Source organism: Peromyscus californicus, unplaced genomic scaffold, assembly GCF_007827085.1.
Source record: "Peromyscus californicus insignis strain IS unplaced genomic scaffold, ASM782708v3 Scaffold_8__1_contigs__length_139910024, whole genome shotgun sequence".
Taxonomy (NCBI): Eukaryota; Metazoa; Chordata; class Mammalia; order Rodentia; family Cricetidae; genus Peromyscus; species Peromyscus californicus.
In genome coordinates this window covers 2,851,032-2,867,110 of record NW_026294606.1, presented here as the reverse complement: position 1 = coordinate 2,867,110, position 16,079 = coordinate 2,851,032, and the positions used below count along the sequence as shown (strand labels likewise).

The 16,079-nt window shown below is 39.5% G+C and overlaps 1 protein-coding gene across 1 annotated transcript; it reads right to left on the bottom strand.

Moving 5' to 3' along the window:
• Positions 1-5,659: 5,659 nt before the first annotated feature.
• On the bottom strand, positions 5,660-11,596 carry LOC128103706 (trophoblast-specific protein alpha-like). Its single transcript, XM_052728305.1, has 4 exons — positions 11,480-11,596; positions 11,058-11,183; positions 10,812-10,958; positions 5,660-5,770 (listed from the first exon to the last, which is right to left on the bottom strand). Exons 1-4 carry the CDS (start codon positions 11,594-11,596, stop codon positions 5,660-5,662), a joined length of 501 nt encoding a protein of 166 aa, XP_052584265.1.
• Between the last annotated feature and the right edge of the window lie 4,483 nt (positions 11,597-16,079).

Here is a 16,079-nt window from a genome sequence, read left to right as displayed (position 1 = left end):
TTGAAAACATACCTAATATAACTACAAGTTCTATTATAATATCTAACTACTAACTTTCATTTCTTTATATCCTAATAGTTGGTAATAACATTCAAGGATCAGAAAATTGCATTACATTGTTAGATGAACGATACAATTAGAAAAATATATATAACATTTTCTAACAATATCAATTTCAATATATATAATTTGTATACAATATAAAACAATCCAATCCAATGTAAAGTATTTACAAGGAGTATGCAGAATACTCCGCAAAGTGAGGCCTGAAATCAATAGAATAGGAAGGAAGAGAACAATATAAAAAAACAATGAAACAAAGAGGTGGCTCTCTGAGAAAATCTAAAAGACAGACAAACCCTTATGCAATCTAATTAAAAGGCAGAGAGAGTATGCAAATTAACAAAATCAGAAATGAAAGGAGGCATAACAACAGATACCAAGGTAAACTAAAAGGTCATTAGGTCATATTTCAAAAAATGTACTTCACAAAATTGTAAAGTCTAAAAGAATTGAATAAATTTTTTGGTAGATACCACTTACTAAAGTTAAATCAAGATCAGATAAACAATTTAAATAGACCTATATCTTCTAATGAAATAGAGGTAGTCATTAAAATTTTCCCAATCAAATAAAGCCCAGGCTCAGACGGTTTTAGTGCAGAATTCTACCAGACTTTCAAAACAGACCCAATACCAATAATCTCCAATTATTCTACAAAATAGAAACAGAAAGACATTGCCAAATTCATTTTCTGAGGCCATAGTCAACCTGACATCCAAACCACATAAAGATTCAAAAAAGAAAGAGGTTTTAGGGAAATTTCCCTTATGGACATAGATTAAAAATAATAAAATATTCACAAACTGAATAGAAGACACATCAAAGAGATCATCTACCATAATCAAGTAGACTTACTTCATAGATACAAGGATGATTCAAATTATGAAAATTTGTCAATGTAATCTACCATATAAACAAACTGAAAGAAAAATCACCACATGATCTTTTCATTAGATGCAGAAAAAGCCTTTGACCAAGTCAAACACCCCTTTATCATATAAGTCTTAGAGAGATCAGGATACAAGGGACATACCTAAACATAATAAAGGTGATATTGAGCAAGCTTATAATTAAATTAAATGGAGAAAAACTCGTATCAGTTCCACTAAAATCAGGAACAAGTCAAGGTTATCAAATCTCTCTATATCTATTAAATATAGTACTTGAAGTTGTAGCTAGAGCAGTATTAGAACTAAGGGAAATGAAGGAGATTTTATATATCTATATAAAATGGAAGAAGTTAAAGTATCATTATTCACAGTTGATATGATAGTATTCATAAGTAACATAAAGAATTCTACCAAGCAACTCCTACAGCTGGTAAACATCTTATGGAAGTGTCTGGATACAAGAGCAGTTCAAAATAAGAATCAGTAGCCCTCCTATATTCAAACAATAACTGGGCTGAAAGATATCAGGGAAATAATATCCTTCATATTAGCCACAAATAATATAAAATATCTTGGTATAACTCTACAAAGTAAATGAAAGACCAGTTTGACAAGAACTTCAGAAACACACACACACACACACACACACACACACACACACACACACACACACACACTGACACACACAGGTAGATGTAACAACATACAATGAAAAAAAAATAAGCCCTGAGTTACAAATAGAGTAAGGAAGGGCTAGATGGGAGAACTCAGGAGAAGGAAAGGGGAGAGGGAAATTGTATAATTATGTAATAATCTCAAAATTAAAGAAAAATAAACCTTTAAAATAGCCAGAGAACTGAGTTATATAAGGTTTCTACTTAGTTAAAAAAAAAATTAAAGTTCAATGTCCTTAGCAAGAAGGGAAATGCAAATTCAAACTGCTCTCAGAATCTCTCCACCAGAGTCAGAGTGTCAAGGATTCAAAACTCATGACAAGTGCAAGTCCAAGGAAAGAGTCAGAGTCCACTGTGGACGGGGATGTGGACCACTGCAGACACTGGGAATTTAGTGTGCAGGCTTCTCAAGAAACAAAATTATAACTGAAAGACAGCTATACCACTGCTGAGTATCCATGAGATGCTAAGACAACGTACCTGAGTCATTCATACACCTGAGCTCACTGCTGCTTCATTCCCAACAGCTAAGACATGTGACCAGCCTAGATATCCACCAAAAGATGAATGAATAAAGGAAACACAATGTGCTCATTCAATATACTTTCCTTCAGACATAAAGAAAATTATGTCAAGACATTTGTAGGAAACACGTGGAAATGGAGATTTGTACCTAGAGTTTTCCTGCCTGGCCCACAGTCAGGACAAATCTCTGACACCCGCCAGTCCCACAGTCATTCAGACCCAACCAAATAAACACAGAGACTTATATTGGTTACAAACTGTATGGCCGTGGCATGCTTCTTGCTAACTGTTCTTACAGCTTAAATTAATTCATTTCTATTAATCTATACCTTGCCACGTGGCTTGTGGCTTACCGGCATCTTCACATGCTATTTGTCATCTTGGCGGCTGGCAGTGTCTCCCTCACCCAGCTTCCTGTTCTCTCAATTCTCCTCTCTGTTAGTCCCGCCTATACTTCCTGCCTGGCCACTGACCAATCAGTGATTTATTCATTGACCAATCAGCAACACATTTGACATACAGACCATCCCACAGCAGAGATTATTATGTTCTGCAAATGAAACCAGGGTTATTAAAGACAAATAGCATGGATATTATGATATGTTGGACCTGGATTTCAGTGTGTGTGGCAGAGTGGCAGAGGTAGATCATTAAATGAGAAGGGGGACACTGAAATAGAAGAAAGGCATCATAAATTTAGGAGACCAAGAAAGGGATTTGTTGATGGTGAATACATTTAATCTAAGGATAGGAAAGTAAAAACAGGTTGTTAAATACCCTGCAGTAGGACACAGAGCTGGGCAGTAGGTGGGGTCCAGGCTGTAGAGAAAGATATTGTGTGCAAAGGTGTAGGGGCTGAATCTATGTTTGGAGATGTACTCTCTCATGGTGTTCTGGGATGCAAGTGGCACCACAAGGAAAACAGGGTGGACTGACCTGTATACAGCTTTGGGAAGTCAGCATGAATAGCTATGCATATGATTCAGTTATATACTATACATATATCATACATAAACAATATCTGTTCTATGTACCTGAGGTCAATCCTGGTTGATAATGTTCAATCACAGAGAGAAGCTATCACAGTTGTGCAGCTGTTACTGCTGGGGTTTGAGTGTGAACTACATCCCACAGCCTCACCTGTTTCTCCAAGCTGGTGATGAGGCAGCAGGAGAGACATGACTGGACACTTCTAGTCTACCTTCTAATGCTCCTACAAACACTTGACTATTTTGTATCTTATAAATGCTCTGCTTTCTTGGAACTATCCATGTGTGTTTGTAAGGGTCATTGTTGAGACTTAAGATAGTAGAAATGAGAGGGACTCCCCTACAGACTCAAATACATGTCTGTAACAAAGAGAGAGTCAAGGTGGATTGGTTGTGGAAACTTTAGAGTATTCTGGAAAACTATTCCCCAGGGAATTGAGTCCCCAGTATCAGTACAGAGAAACTTATGCATTTAACATCCAAAAGTGCCAAACTTTACCCAAAGGTGTCAGAAAACCATGTGGTGAAATTTGTGAACAACTGCTTTTGTAAGCATGAAAATTCCAAAATTTGGTGAGTCATGGATTCTGAGAGACACTGAGGAGAGGCACTTGTTCTCAGGTCAGAGCATCAGCAAGCAGTCGCTGACAGGCCCCTCATGGAACTTTGAAAGTTAAATCTAACTCTCAGTCGAGTTCACTGAAGGTGGTAGGAACAGACCCATGGGATATCCACCAAAGAAAGCAAAACATATGTTAAGAGGCAATCTAAGAAAGAGTCTACATGTCCTCCAGGGGTCATAGGTGAGGCAGTAGGCTGTCTGTGTCAGCCACAGAATTCAGGATCTTGTGCTTTTCCTGATTGGTAATTGTCTTGCTCCAGACTTGTTATTCCTTGTTATGTCCCCATCATTCATTTTGGATTGGAAATTTAAACTCTGTGCATTTGTCTGTGCAAAGTCAGTAAGGCACTTTTACTGTGTTAATTTCATAGGTAGTCACAGTTAATGGACTTCCTTCAGTCTTTTTGAGATTTGAATCCCTCTTAAACAATGATGACTTTGGTGGTTAAACTGAATGCAATTGCAGCATGAGACAACCATGTACCTTTTTGCATGACTGGGCTCTGTTGGTTCATGAAAGGGTCACTTGAGCATAGACTACACTCCTGTCACTCAGACCTCATCCTTTAGATGGCTTCTGTGTGGTCACAGCACAGCTAGTGCAGATCACTGATATGATCATATCAAATGAGATCCATGGTACAGGATCAGGGCAGTGGGACAGAAGGTGCCATCTCTCCCCTGATTAGCTTTTCAGTCACCATTTATATTTGGTTATCTCATGCAAATTAACAAGCTGGAATCCCAGAAAACTCCTTGTCGACATTCAGATCATTCCTGAAAGTGGGCACCTGAAGCCCAGGAAACAGAGCTCAACCAAGGATGGGAAACAGACTCTGTAATGAGAGAACCTGGCACTCCTTCTCCTAGAACACCTTCCCACAGCCAGGTAATCCTTCAAGTGAGGTTTTTTAACAAAATAAAATCTTACTGAAACAAAACCAGAAAGAAATCATAATACTACATTTAAAGTGAAGCTTTAATTTTGAGACACTGTGTTTTATATTCTTTTTTATTAAAGCAAATTTAAAGATCCTTGTGAGAATTAATAATATAAAGGAATTGAGAGCACAGATTAAATCTTACTGTGTATTCATAGTGTAATCATGCTTCAGATTTCGTATCACAGTGTGTATCTTAAATAATTTCAGGGTTGGATTCCACACAGCACAAGCTAGCCACTGTAATGGAGAAGTCCCCTGCTGTTTATTCTTCTGTTTTCCCCCTTGTCCAGCCCTGTCCCCATCACACAGGTCACCTCTTGAAGCAGAGGGCTCTTTAGGCAATGGCCCATTGCTTTATTGTGAGGTTAAGATAACGTTGCCATTCCTTCCAGAACTATTACTCTGGCTGGAAAGAACACATACATTGCATTAATTAGAAAGAATGCAGCAAGGTGTCTTTGTCACAATACTTCCGCTGCAACATCTGTCCTACAAGGGAACCAGCCATGTTTAAAACTCAACAAGTACATTTACCCTGAGCAAGAAGAATTGGTTGTCACCTACAACCAAATATCAACTCTAGCCACAGTCCACAGAGCAGAACACTTAGTCAAATAGTGAATGTGTGTTGTTACAAAGCTGACCCAAGTGACAACTTCAGTTCCTTCTTGGCTTCCTAGTGGGCAGTTGAGGGTAGAAATGTGACAGTGTATACCTGATGCTTCTTAGGTGTTACATTGTTGTCCTTTGTCAAATCCTTATATTCCTGTATACCATAATCCAGTTCTTCTTCTGTCCACACTAAGTTTCCACAGCAAATTTATCTGAATTCTTCATAGGTCTTCATTAAAAGCAAATAAAACAATGAAAACCAACAGATACCAGAATGATGTATAGAGAAGAAGCATAGTGTTAATAATCCATATCTCAGTCACCATGTTACTAAATTCATTCAGGCCCATGTAGAAGCTGATCTTGCCCTGCTGATATTCTGGTTGTGCTCCTTCATCATCTTCTTCTTCTTCTCCTCCTCCCACACTGCTCTCCTGTATCTTTCTTCATCCTGATACATATAAGAGAAAATATTTCCTTTATTTTAACCCCACATACAAGTGGAGTGGAGTGACAAGTCAAGAGGAGGCATGGAGAGGGATCTCAGGACACTACAGCCTGCCATTCTCCACACGCAGAGGATCAGCAAAGCTGGCCACCTTGCCTTCATAGTGCATGTCTTAACCAAGTCTTCAGTGATGGCTGGCCTCTGTGGTCACGTTTATGCCTACAGACTCCCAATAGCAAGAGCCATTCTTTCTCTGGACAGTGACCATGTTACCAACCAGGCTGTAGGATTTTTTAAAGTTCATCTTCCATTCTTCCCATTCAGCATCCAAACTGGGACCATGTGGTGGAGCAGATGAGGCCATTCTCAAGCAGTAGGACAGCACTAATGAGGTCACAAAAACCTAGGGAACAAGGAATTGCCCAATACCAACTGGTCAGCCCTGAAAACCTACACAGAAGTAATATTATGTATACTGACTTAAGTTATAGTTAGGAATACATATGTATATGAACATATGCATGTAGTAACAATTAATGAAAGAAAGACCAGCATTTTTTAGCTATAAGTTTTCCTGGTCTCACCTGGCACCAAGTTCCCACAGCCACTTATAAAATCCCTGTGCTTCAGCTGGTCCAGAAACCGTTCAGACCCAAGTAAACACACAGAGGCTTATATCAATTACAAATTGCATGGCCATGGCCTATGGCTCAAGCTTCTTGCTAGCTAGCTCTTATATCTTAAATTAACCAATTTCTATTAATCTATAAGTTACCACATGGCTGTGGCTTACTGGTGTGCTGGCGTGTTCTTCCTTCAGTGGTGGCAGCTGGCATCTGCTTTGCCTCTCCTTTCTCTTCCTGTCTGTCTGTTTGGATTTCTGCCTGCCTCTAAGCTGCCTCGCCATAGGCCAAATGGCTTTATTTATTAACCAATCAGAGCAACATATTTTCACAGCATACAGAAAGACATCCCCCCATCAATGTTTAAAGAAGAATCAGAAGTGGTAAATGTGGAAGGGTAAATGAGAGAGCTTTTAGGGAAGAGAGGGAAGATAGCAATGATGTAATTATATTGTTATCTTAAAAAAACAAAACCCCATGGTGTGGGGGAGGAGACAAAATAAAATCTAGAGAAAGAAAAGAAGTCCCAGGTAAGCAGAGAAAAGCTATGGGGATGTTCCTGGAGCATGACTAGGCAGGATCCAGGGCCTGTGTACCTTGTTTGTCTCTTCTCCCACCTGGAGTGCTGTGGCTACTGAAAGGTGGAATCCAGGAGCGTACTGTCCAGGGCCTCCTGAGAAATATTTATAAAGGAGTCTAGTGGTGCAGGAACAGAGCAGACTGTGTCTCCATCTTTTCCCTACAGGCTCAGCCTGACCTACAGAGTAGAGTCATAAAGTAGCTTGACTAATGAGTCAGGCATCCCAGGCAAAAAAACATAGTTCTAGACACTAACCAGATCCCAGGCCAAAGCTGTGTCATACACAATGTGGCTCTTCTGAGAATCTTAAGATTCATGGAATGTTCTCTGTTTTGTATAATTAACAATCTTTAGAAACAACAGAATTGTCATAGGATGAACCCATTGAGGACAGATGGTAGATCCCACAGTCCTACCTTAGATTCTGCATCTGTATGGAGGTCATATGATAGCCTAAGAACTGTGAAGGTGCTGTTGACAACACACTTGTAGAATCAAGCAATGTGTACCTGTCTGTGGCTGCTTTGTCTGCAACTCAACCTATGACAGACAAGAACATCTTCAGAGAAGATGAAATAACCGGCAGGAAACAGAGGAGTCTGAAGTACAAGTCCCTCAGACCAACCATTAGTGTCTCAGCCTATGACAGATAGAAGCACCTTCAGAGTGGATCAAATAATCAGAAGAAAACAGAGAAATTAGAGAAACATGTCATTCAGCCCGACCATCAGTATCTCAGCCCAGGGCTTCACAGCTTTAGAAAAAAATATTGGAATTGCTCAAACCAAAAAACAGATGTCTCATGCGCACCGAACTAGGTGGGCCTACAGGTTCTGACTGGACAGGAGGAAATTGCTGTGTGGACTTCACCATTACTTTGACTAGCACAGCTGTGCATATGATTACAAAGCAGATGTAACAACAATTGGAAAACAATACAGTTGTTTGGCTGAGAAACTACAGGAAATATAAATTCCTACATGTGATGTATGGCCATGTTCCTTTGATGTCCCCCAGAATTTTATTGAATATTTGGTGTCTAATAATTGAGATTTGAAGATTTTTGAATGTTCGTTATAAAAGCAGAATTGGATGGATAGATGGATACTTTCCTAAAAAATGCATAATCTCTCCAAGTCAAATTGGATGAAACTCTAAGCAGAAAACTGGTATACACAGATAGTAGCAATAGAGTTCATTTCAATATTACAATCATAATGAAAGAAAACACTTCATGTTTGCAGTGTTCCTGACTTTTGGCAATGTGGTCAAGGTATAATCTTTGGTAAGCATTGTCTGCTACCTTCTCTCAGCCACTCATGGAACTTTCTCCAAAATCAACCATATACTTGGACACAAAGCAAGTCTCAAGAAATATAAAAAAATTGAAATAGCACCCTTTATTCTTTCTGACAATCACAGATTAAGGCTGAATATTAACAACAACAGAAAGCTTACAAACTCATGGATACTGAACAACTCACTACTGAATAAAAATGGGTCAAGACAGACATCAATAAATAAATCAAAACTGTCTCAGATTTAAATGAAAATGAGTACATAAAATACCCAAAGTTATGGGACACAATGAAGGTGGTCCTAAGAGAAAAGTTCATGGCACTAAGTACTCACATAAAAATTTTTGAGAGATCTCACACTAGCAACTAAATAGCATGTCTGAAAGATCTAGAACAAAAGGAAGAAATAATGCCCAAAGGGAGTAGATGGCAAGATATCAAAATCATCAATCATTGAGAAGAAATTTAAGAAGATATCAGAAGATTCAATGATCCCGCATGCTCATAGATCAGTAAGATTTATATATTGAAAATGGTCATCCTACCGAAAGCAATTTACAGATTCATTGCAACAGCCATCAAAATCCAACACAATTCTTTACAGATCTTGAAAACCTTTCCAGTATTTCTAATCTGACCTAAAGCACAGACTAAGGGAAACTCAAGACTTGTGAGTCATGGGACACCTTCTTACTGCCCAATAAACAGCAAGAATTCTGCTATGTTTCATAAATACTTGATAGTAATTTAATTATAAATAATATTTATTATTATCATTTTAATGATTGTATATTTATTAGTATACATAGTAAAAGTATGTATTCCTAGCAATGTAGGAATGCTGAAAGTAAGAGAGCATTCTCCAGGGAAGAGCCCAACAATTGGTTATCCAATACCAAAGGGTCAGACCTGTAAACATATATACAATTAGCATTATATAGACTGAGAAGGTTGTTTTTAGGTAATTTGGAATATATGTAACAATTTTTTAGTGGAAAAAAGAGGCTATGAATTGGAAGAGAGCAGGAAGAGGCATATGCGAGTATTGGTAAGGAAAGAAGGGAATGGAGAAATTATGTAATTTTAATCTCAAAAAATAAAAGTTATAGAAAAAAATTTAAGTTACAATTATTGGTGCATAATTTTCAGAAAATATATGCATTGTTAAAAAGTAAAAAGAGTTTAGATCAGAGTGTAATCTTTAAAATCACAGCTGCAATAACTGTTTGGAATTTGTCCTGGCTTTTTACCTCAGCACGATGCTCCTGAGACTCCCTGCCCTGTGCACTAGTGGTTGCTTTTTTGTTCTGCTGAGCATGTCCTGCTTGTAAGATTTTCAGTTTTATTATCCATTCACCCATTGATGTCATTTGAGTTGTTCTCAATTTGAGGATGAATAAAATCTTTTAATATATTTAAAACATAAAAGAAGTTCACAGTACAGGTGCAGTGCAGCTGAACAGAATGAGGGGCCATCTCTTTGCACTGAATGCAAACAATTTTCACTTGTCAAATTCATGTGAATTAAAATCATTGAATTCCAGAAATTTTCAAATAGACTTTCAGATCATTGCCAATAGAGGGTGCGTAAAACCCTCTAAACAAAGCTTAATCAAGGATGGAATACTGACTCCTTAATGAAAAGACTTACTCATACTTCCTCCCAGAATACCATCCCACAGTGAGTATACCTTCAAGCAGAATTACGTGTTAAACACATAAAAAATCACTTCCACAAAAATAGAAAGAAACCAGAATACTGAATTTTAAATAAAGTTTTATTTTTAAAGACATAGCTTTGTATATTCTTTATTTTAAAGTTTAATCTAAAAATCATTCTGAGAATCATTAATATATAGGAATTGAGAGCATAGGTTGAAGTGTTTATAAGTTTTTGTTTGTTTGTTTGTTTGTTTGTTTTAGTGTGAGCATGCCTGGAGTTCTTACAACAATGTTCCTCTTAAGGGATTTGAGTGTTGGATCCTGTGATGGGGAGGCCCCTTGCTGCTTCTGCTCCCCTTCCTCTAGTACAGACCTTCTTTTTCACCATCAGGCACCTCACATCTTGGGGTAGAAGCCTCTGAGACAAAGGCACAGTGATTGCTTCACTCCTTGGCTAACTTTATGTTGCCATCCATGTTACTCTGGCTGGAAGCAAAGCACATGTTGCATTAATTAGAAGGAATGCAGCAAGGTGGCTTTGTCACAATACCTCCCGCCGAACACCTGCCCTTCAAGGGCACCAGCCATGTTTAAAGCACAACAAGCAGTACATCTACCCTGAGCAAGAAGAAAACGTTGTCACCTACAATCAAGTATCAACTTTAACCACAATCCGGTTGTCACCTACAAACAAATATCAACTGTAGCCACAATCCGGTTGTCACCTACAAACAAATATCAACTCTAGCCACAATCTGCAGAACAGAAGACTTTGTCAACAGTGAACTGTGTGTTGTTCCACAGCTGACATAAGTGAGAACGTCAGTTCCTTCTTGGCTTCCCAGTGGGTAGTTGGGGGTGGGGATGTGACACCATCTTACCTGATCCTCTACAGGAGTCACAGCACTGCTCCCCACCAAATCCTCAAATTTAGGGACATCACCAACTGGCTGTGTTTGAGTTTTTTCCTTTTCTCCAAGCATTGGGTATAAAACTTTATCAATAATTTTCATGAATTCATCATCAGTCTTCAAGGAAAGAGCAAATAAGACATTGAAAACCAACAAACTAACTGTAAAAATGTGATGTAAAGAAACATAGAGTTAGGCCTTTTAAGCCACACTCACCAAGTGATCAAAGACATTCATTTCTATGTTGAAGTCATCCTTGTCCTCCTGGCCATTTTCCTTATTGTAGAGTTCAACCTTCTTCATAAACTCCTCCCACATCCCTCTTCTGAATCCTTCTTCATCCTAGAAATAACAGAAATAGCAGTATTTCCTTCCTATTAACTCCACATACAAGCTGACTAAGTGGAATTGCTGAGACAGATAAAGAGGAGCCATGGAGAGGGATCTCAGGACACTACAGCCAGCCATTCTCCACACCCTGCATGTCCACAATGCAGGCCATCTTGTGTTCATAGTATACAACTTTCAGCAATTCCTTGGTGATAGTTGGCCCCTATGACCTCTTTCATGCCTATGTACTCCTAACAGCCAGGACTATTCCTTCTGAGATTCCTTTGAACAGTCCCCATGTTACTAACCAGCTTCTCATTTTTTATCTTCGGCTCTTGCTCTTCAGCATCCAGAGTAGGATCAGGGGATTCAGCAGCCGAGGCCACTCCCAAGCACAGGATGACTAGGAAGACAGCGGGAGTCATGTCTCAAGTACCTAGAGGAAAAACAGAGAAATCCCAGTCTACGTATTTCAAAGCTACTAAAATTTTTCCTTCTTCACTAGAAATTAAGGTACCAATAGTGGTTCAAGATTTTGAACTCTTCCAAGTATTTATCTAAGCAAGTATTTATGGAAAAAGCTAAGGATGTGGTTTGTCTGAAGAAAACACATGGAGGTATTTGTTAGGCCACCAACATGGGTGGCTGTTCATGGCTCTAGGGATGGAAAGAGTAAGTAGTGTGAGCTTCAGTTATCAGACAGATGTTCACATACCCCATGATTCCAAAAGTTAAAGCTGTAACTAAGGACGTAAGGCAGAGTACGCCTAGGATTTGTACAGAGTAAGGGAACTACAAGAGCTAAGAGAACATAAGAAAGACAACGCCTACTCATCTCTCTGACACACAGTTGTCACTGTGCCTCCTGAGTCTCTGCTATTGCCTCAAAAAGGAAAGGGTTCACAAGGTCATGCCACTAGAAGCCAGAGCCACCAGCAGGATCGGAGCGAAGAGGAGAGCATTATCAGCATGGTCAGCTCAAGACTTTCCAGTCTTCCATTCAACTCCCCGAGAAGACGTCAGGTTAGGGGCATGCTGCTTGGTATTCCTTTTGTACAGGTCAGAAGAGACCTGAGGTTTTAACTTGTATTGATATGGGAAAAGGTGATCCTAACTGAATGGGAAGCACTGGGCATTGCTGCCACTGTGCAGGGGACCAACGGACACTCCCAGTGACCAGGCTCAGACTTACACTCATAGGGATCTAGCACAAAGTTGGATGCCTGAAGGGCCTGGTTGGCTCTTTCGACCCTCCACTCATTCCCCTCTGATTCTCTACCAAGGCTCCTGAGTGTAAGGTTTTCTCATTCCTAATGGGTTTGCCTCATTCTCCAGGGAGTCTCTCCAGGGCTCTACTCTAGGTCCCAATCTACCTTGGCAGAGCCAGGGCCTCACCTGAGATGTCCAATGCTGTACTTGTGCACTCCACTGACGCAGCTCTTCAGTGGTTCCTGGGGATCTAGAATCTAGCCCAGCTGTACATCATTCAGTCTTTAAATCCCTAATCTCTGGCTAGGAAGCCCCACCCAACAATCCTAATATCTTTATGACCGGTTGTATTGGTGACAACATTGGGCCCCAGGCCCTATCACTCCAGGCATTTACAGAAATCTGATTTTATCCTGTCCTGGAGGATGGAGTATGTGTTGTCACAGTGGACTATGGGGGAGATGTGCAAAGGTTCGTTTTAGAGGAAGGTAGCCTGGGATCATTTAGTACCCTGCTGTTGTGCTTTGTGGGTTATTTAAGAAAAAAAGTGTTTCCAGGTAGGGTTTGAATAGTTTTTCAGCCTAACCATGGTTTTAACTTAGAATAAGAAACACCCTGGAGTAGTATGGGTCAGCATATTCAAGTCTAATGTCTCCTGGTGGGAATACAGACCCTAGGATACTTCCCCAGTTTATGGGTTGAATCCAGGTGGGTCTCCCCAAAAAACAGGGGAGGGACTAGGGAGATGGCTCTGCAGTTAAGAGTATTTGCTGGTCTTGCAGAAGACCCGAATTCAGCTCCCAGGACACACTTGGGGCTCCCAATAATCTTTAACTCTAATTCCAGGGGATCTAATCCTCTCTTATTCTCAATTTGAGCACTCACTAGACACACAAATGGTGAAGGTAAAATGCACAAACACATAAAACAAAATTAAATAATAGATTTTAGGAAAAGAGAATAGTTAGGAGAAGGCTGTCCTGAAACAGAGAGGAGATGTTCCAGGACAAACCCTTGGGTGGGACAGGGGATGAAAGGACTGGATGAAGGTCTCCTATGATTTCTCCACTGGTTAGATATCCTGCCTAGTCTCTTTGCTCAGGGATGCTTCGACTTTTTATGTCTTTAGCAACCTATTCATGATATAAGAATCATTTGCTGAAAAGTTATGCTAATAAGTGGAAAAGGGTAAATGAGAAATATGGAAATTTCTTCAGTTGCTCTCTCTGGGTTTTACTGTATGGAAACAGTGTCCATTTTGAGATTTAAGTTAAGACACTTCATGAACCTCAATGTTAAAATGTTAGATAAAGAGAACTTAAGAATTTTTTAGGTAGAAGAAAACACAGGTAAATAATAATAACCATTAACTACTACAACCCAGAACTTAAAAACGTGAGTCACCAGGAGAACATGGCCCACTGAATCAACTAAGCGGTGCTTACATGGGCTCACAGAGACTGATGCAGCAAGCAAGGGCCTGCGTGGGTCTGCACCAGGTCCTCAGAGTACATGCTGCGTCTGTTAGCTTGGTGTTTTGTGGGACTGCTGTGAGTGGGAGCAGGTGTGTTTCTGCGTCTTTTGCCTGTTTGGGCGACTCTTTTCCTCCTATTGGGTTGCCTTGTCCAGCCTCAATATGAGGGCTGTTGCCTTGTCTTACTCCATATTGTTTTGTCCCGCTTGGCTGTCATCTCTTGGAGGCCTGCTCTTTCTGAAGAGGAAACGGAGGGGGAGTAGATCTGGGGGAGAGTGAGGTAGAGGGAAATGGGAGGAGTGGAGGCAGAGGAAACTATAATCAGGATATGTTGTATGAGAGAAGAATCTATTTTCAATAAAAAACCCAAGATTCAGAAGTATTCCAAATCATTATGATTTTCTCAAAATAAAATATATATTCATTAAAGAAGTCCTTTCAAGGAAAAATAAGCATGTTGCCATTTTGACAATAATATTTTTAATAATTTTTTTTACATATTTGATCAAATTGGAATCATAATTTACATATTTTTGTACATACCATAATTACAGTTTTTTTCTGATTGAGATTCATTTGAGAACCACCAAGAAGCACCATGTGACCTGTCACTCTTTTCACTGAGTGACACATATTTTGCATGAAAGTTCCCATTTTATTTATTTATTTATTTATTTATTTATTTATTTATTTATTTATTTATTTATTTTTTTGGTTTTTCGAGACAGGGTTTCTCTGTGTAGCTTTGCGCCTCTCCTGGAACTCACTTGGTAGCCCAGGCTGGCCTCGAACTCACAGAGATCCGCCTGGCTCTGCCTCCCGAGTGCTGGGATTAAAGGCGTGCGCCACCACCGCCCGGCGAAAGTTCCCATTTTAATTATTGTAGGTATGGGGCCCAGTGGTACTAGCCCCTTAAAAGGCCATTTAAAAAGATAAATAGTGGGCCTGCAAGATAAATCTTGCAAGGTAAATACATCTTCCAGAAAGCCTGGTGACCTGAATTTACGGCACTCAATAGTGGAAGTGGAAAACTGGCTACTGTATATTGTCTTTTGACCTCCACACATGCCCTTCCCCAAATTTAAAATACATGAATAAAATGTAAGTTTCCTTATGTGGAATAAATCAGGTCCCAATATCACATGTTAAACTTTCTTACTTTTTAAGGATATATAATATTTATTAAACAGTATAGTGGTTTGAATGAGATGTCCCCATATTCTGGAATATCTACATATTTGGTCCCCAGTTAGTGACTCTGTTTGGGTCGATTTAGGAGATCTGGCATTGCTGGGGAGAAATATGTCACCAAGTGTAGGCATCGAGCATTCAAAGGCCGTGCACTTGTTTCTAGTGTGCTTTCTGCTTCTTGTTTGTGTTTTGAGACGTGAGCTCTCAGTCACTGTTTCAACTGTCACGTCTGCCACCTGCTGCCATGCTGTGCCCCTTATTATGAACCCTAATCCTCTGAATCATAAGCCCCAAATAAACCATTCCATCTATAAACTGCCCTGGTCATGGTATTCTATTACAGCAATAGAATGGTAAGTGATACACATAGAGACACCAATTTTTATCTGTACATTATTTCATGAACATGTTTCCCATGCAAGTGGAGAAAGAAGATACAATATCTGTCTCCTCTACACTACCAAATGTGGACAAAGTCCAGAATTTGTAATGCAAGAAAAGCAGTTATGGATGCTTAAGCCAGAGAGAGTAAGATATTATTGTTGCTGAAAGTCATTGTGATACCTGCTTATAGAGAAAAATCTGTTAAATTATACTTGGCTCATCTTAGTTTAGACCTCTAAATCTTGTGCTAAGCCTGTCTATGCAAATCTTTATAGCATCCTGTTTCAGCCAACAACGATATTAAGTCAGTTTAGCACAAACCTCCACCCTTACTATCTGATAATCTTCTCTGTCTCACCCAGAGCCCTTTTCTTCAACAATGCCTCAGGTTATATATCCTCATATGGCTACCAGCAAGATTCCTGTAGATGTGTTTCATCAGAATCTCCTCACACCTGATGCTTCTTAACAATGTTCTGTCTACTGAGCCTCTGTCTGCTCCTTGCTATAAAATTCAGATAAGCATCTATACGTGACGCCTAGCACCCTCTCACCTCTCATGCAGGGCTCCATGCAAATGACTCCTGTAGCTATAGTCTACTCTTTAGTACAGTTTTCCTAGATAATTTAATAAGTAATTAATTCTTTAG

Excerpts from the sequence above, each read along its gene's own strand:
- LOC128103706 (XM_052728305.1), bottom strand. The coding sequence starts at position 11,596 with ATGACTCCCGCTGTCTTCCTAGTCATCCTGTGCTTGGGAGTGGCCTCG. Across the intron at positions 11,184-11,479 it reads AGATAAAAAATGAGAAGCTG|GATGAAGAAGGATTCAGAAG; the intron begins GTTAGTAACATG and ends TGTTATTTCTAG. Across the intron at positions 5,771-10,811 it reads TGACTCCTGTAGAGGATCAG|GATGAAGAAAGATACAGGAG; the intron begins GTAAGATGGTGT and ends TATATGTATCAG.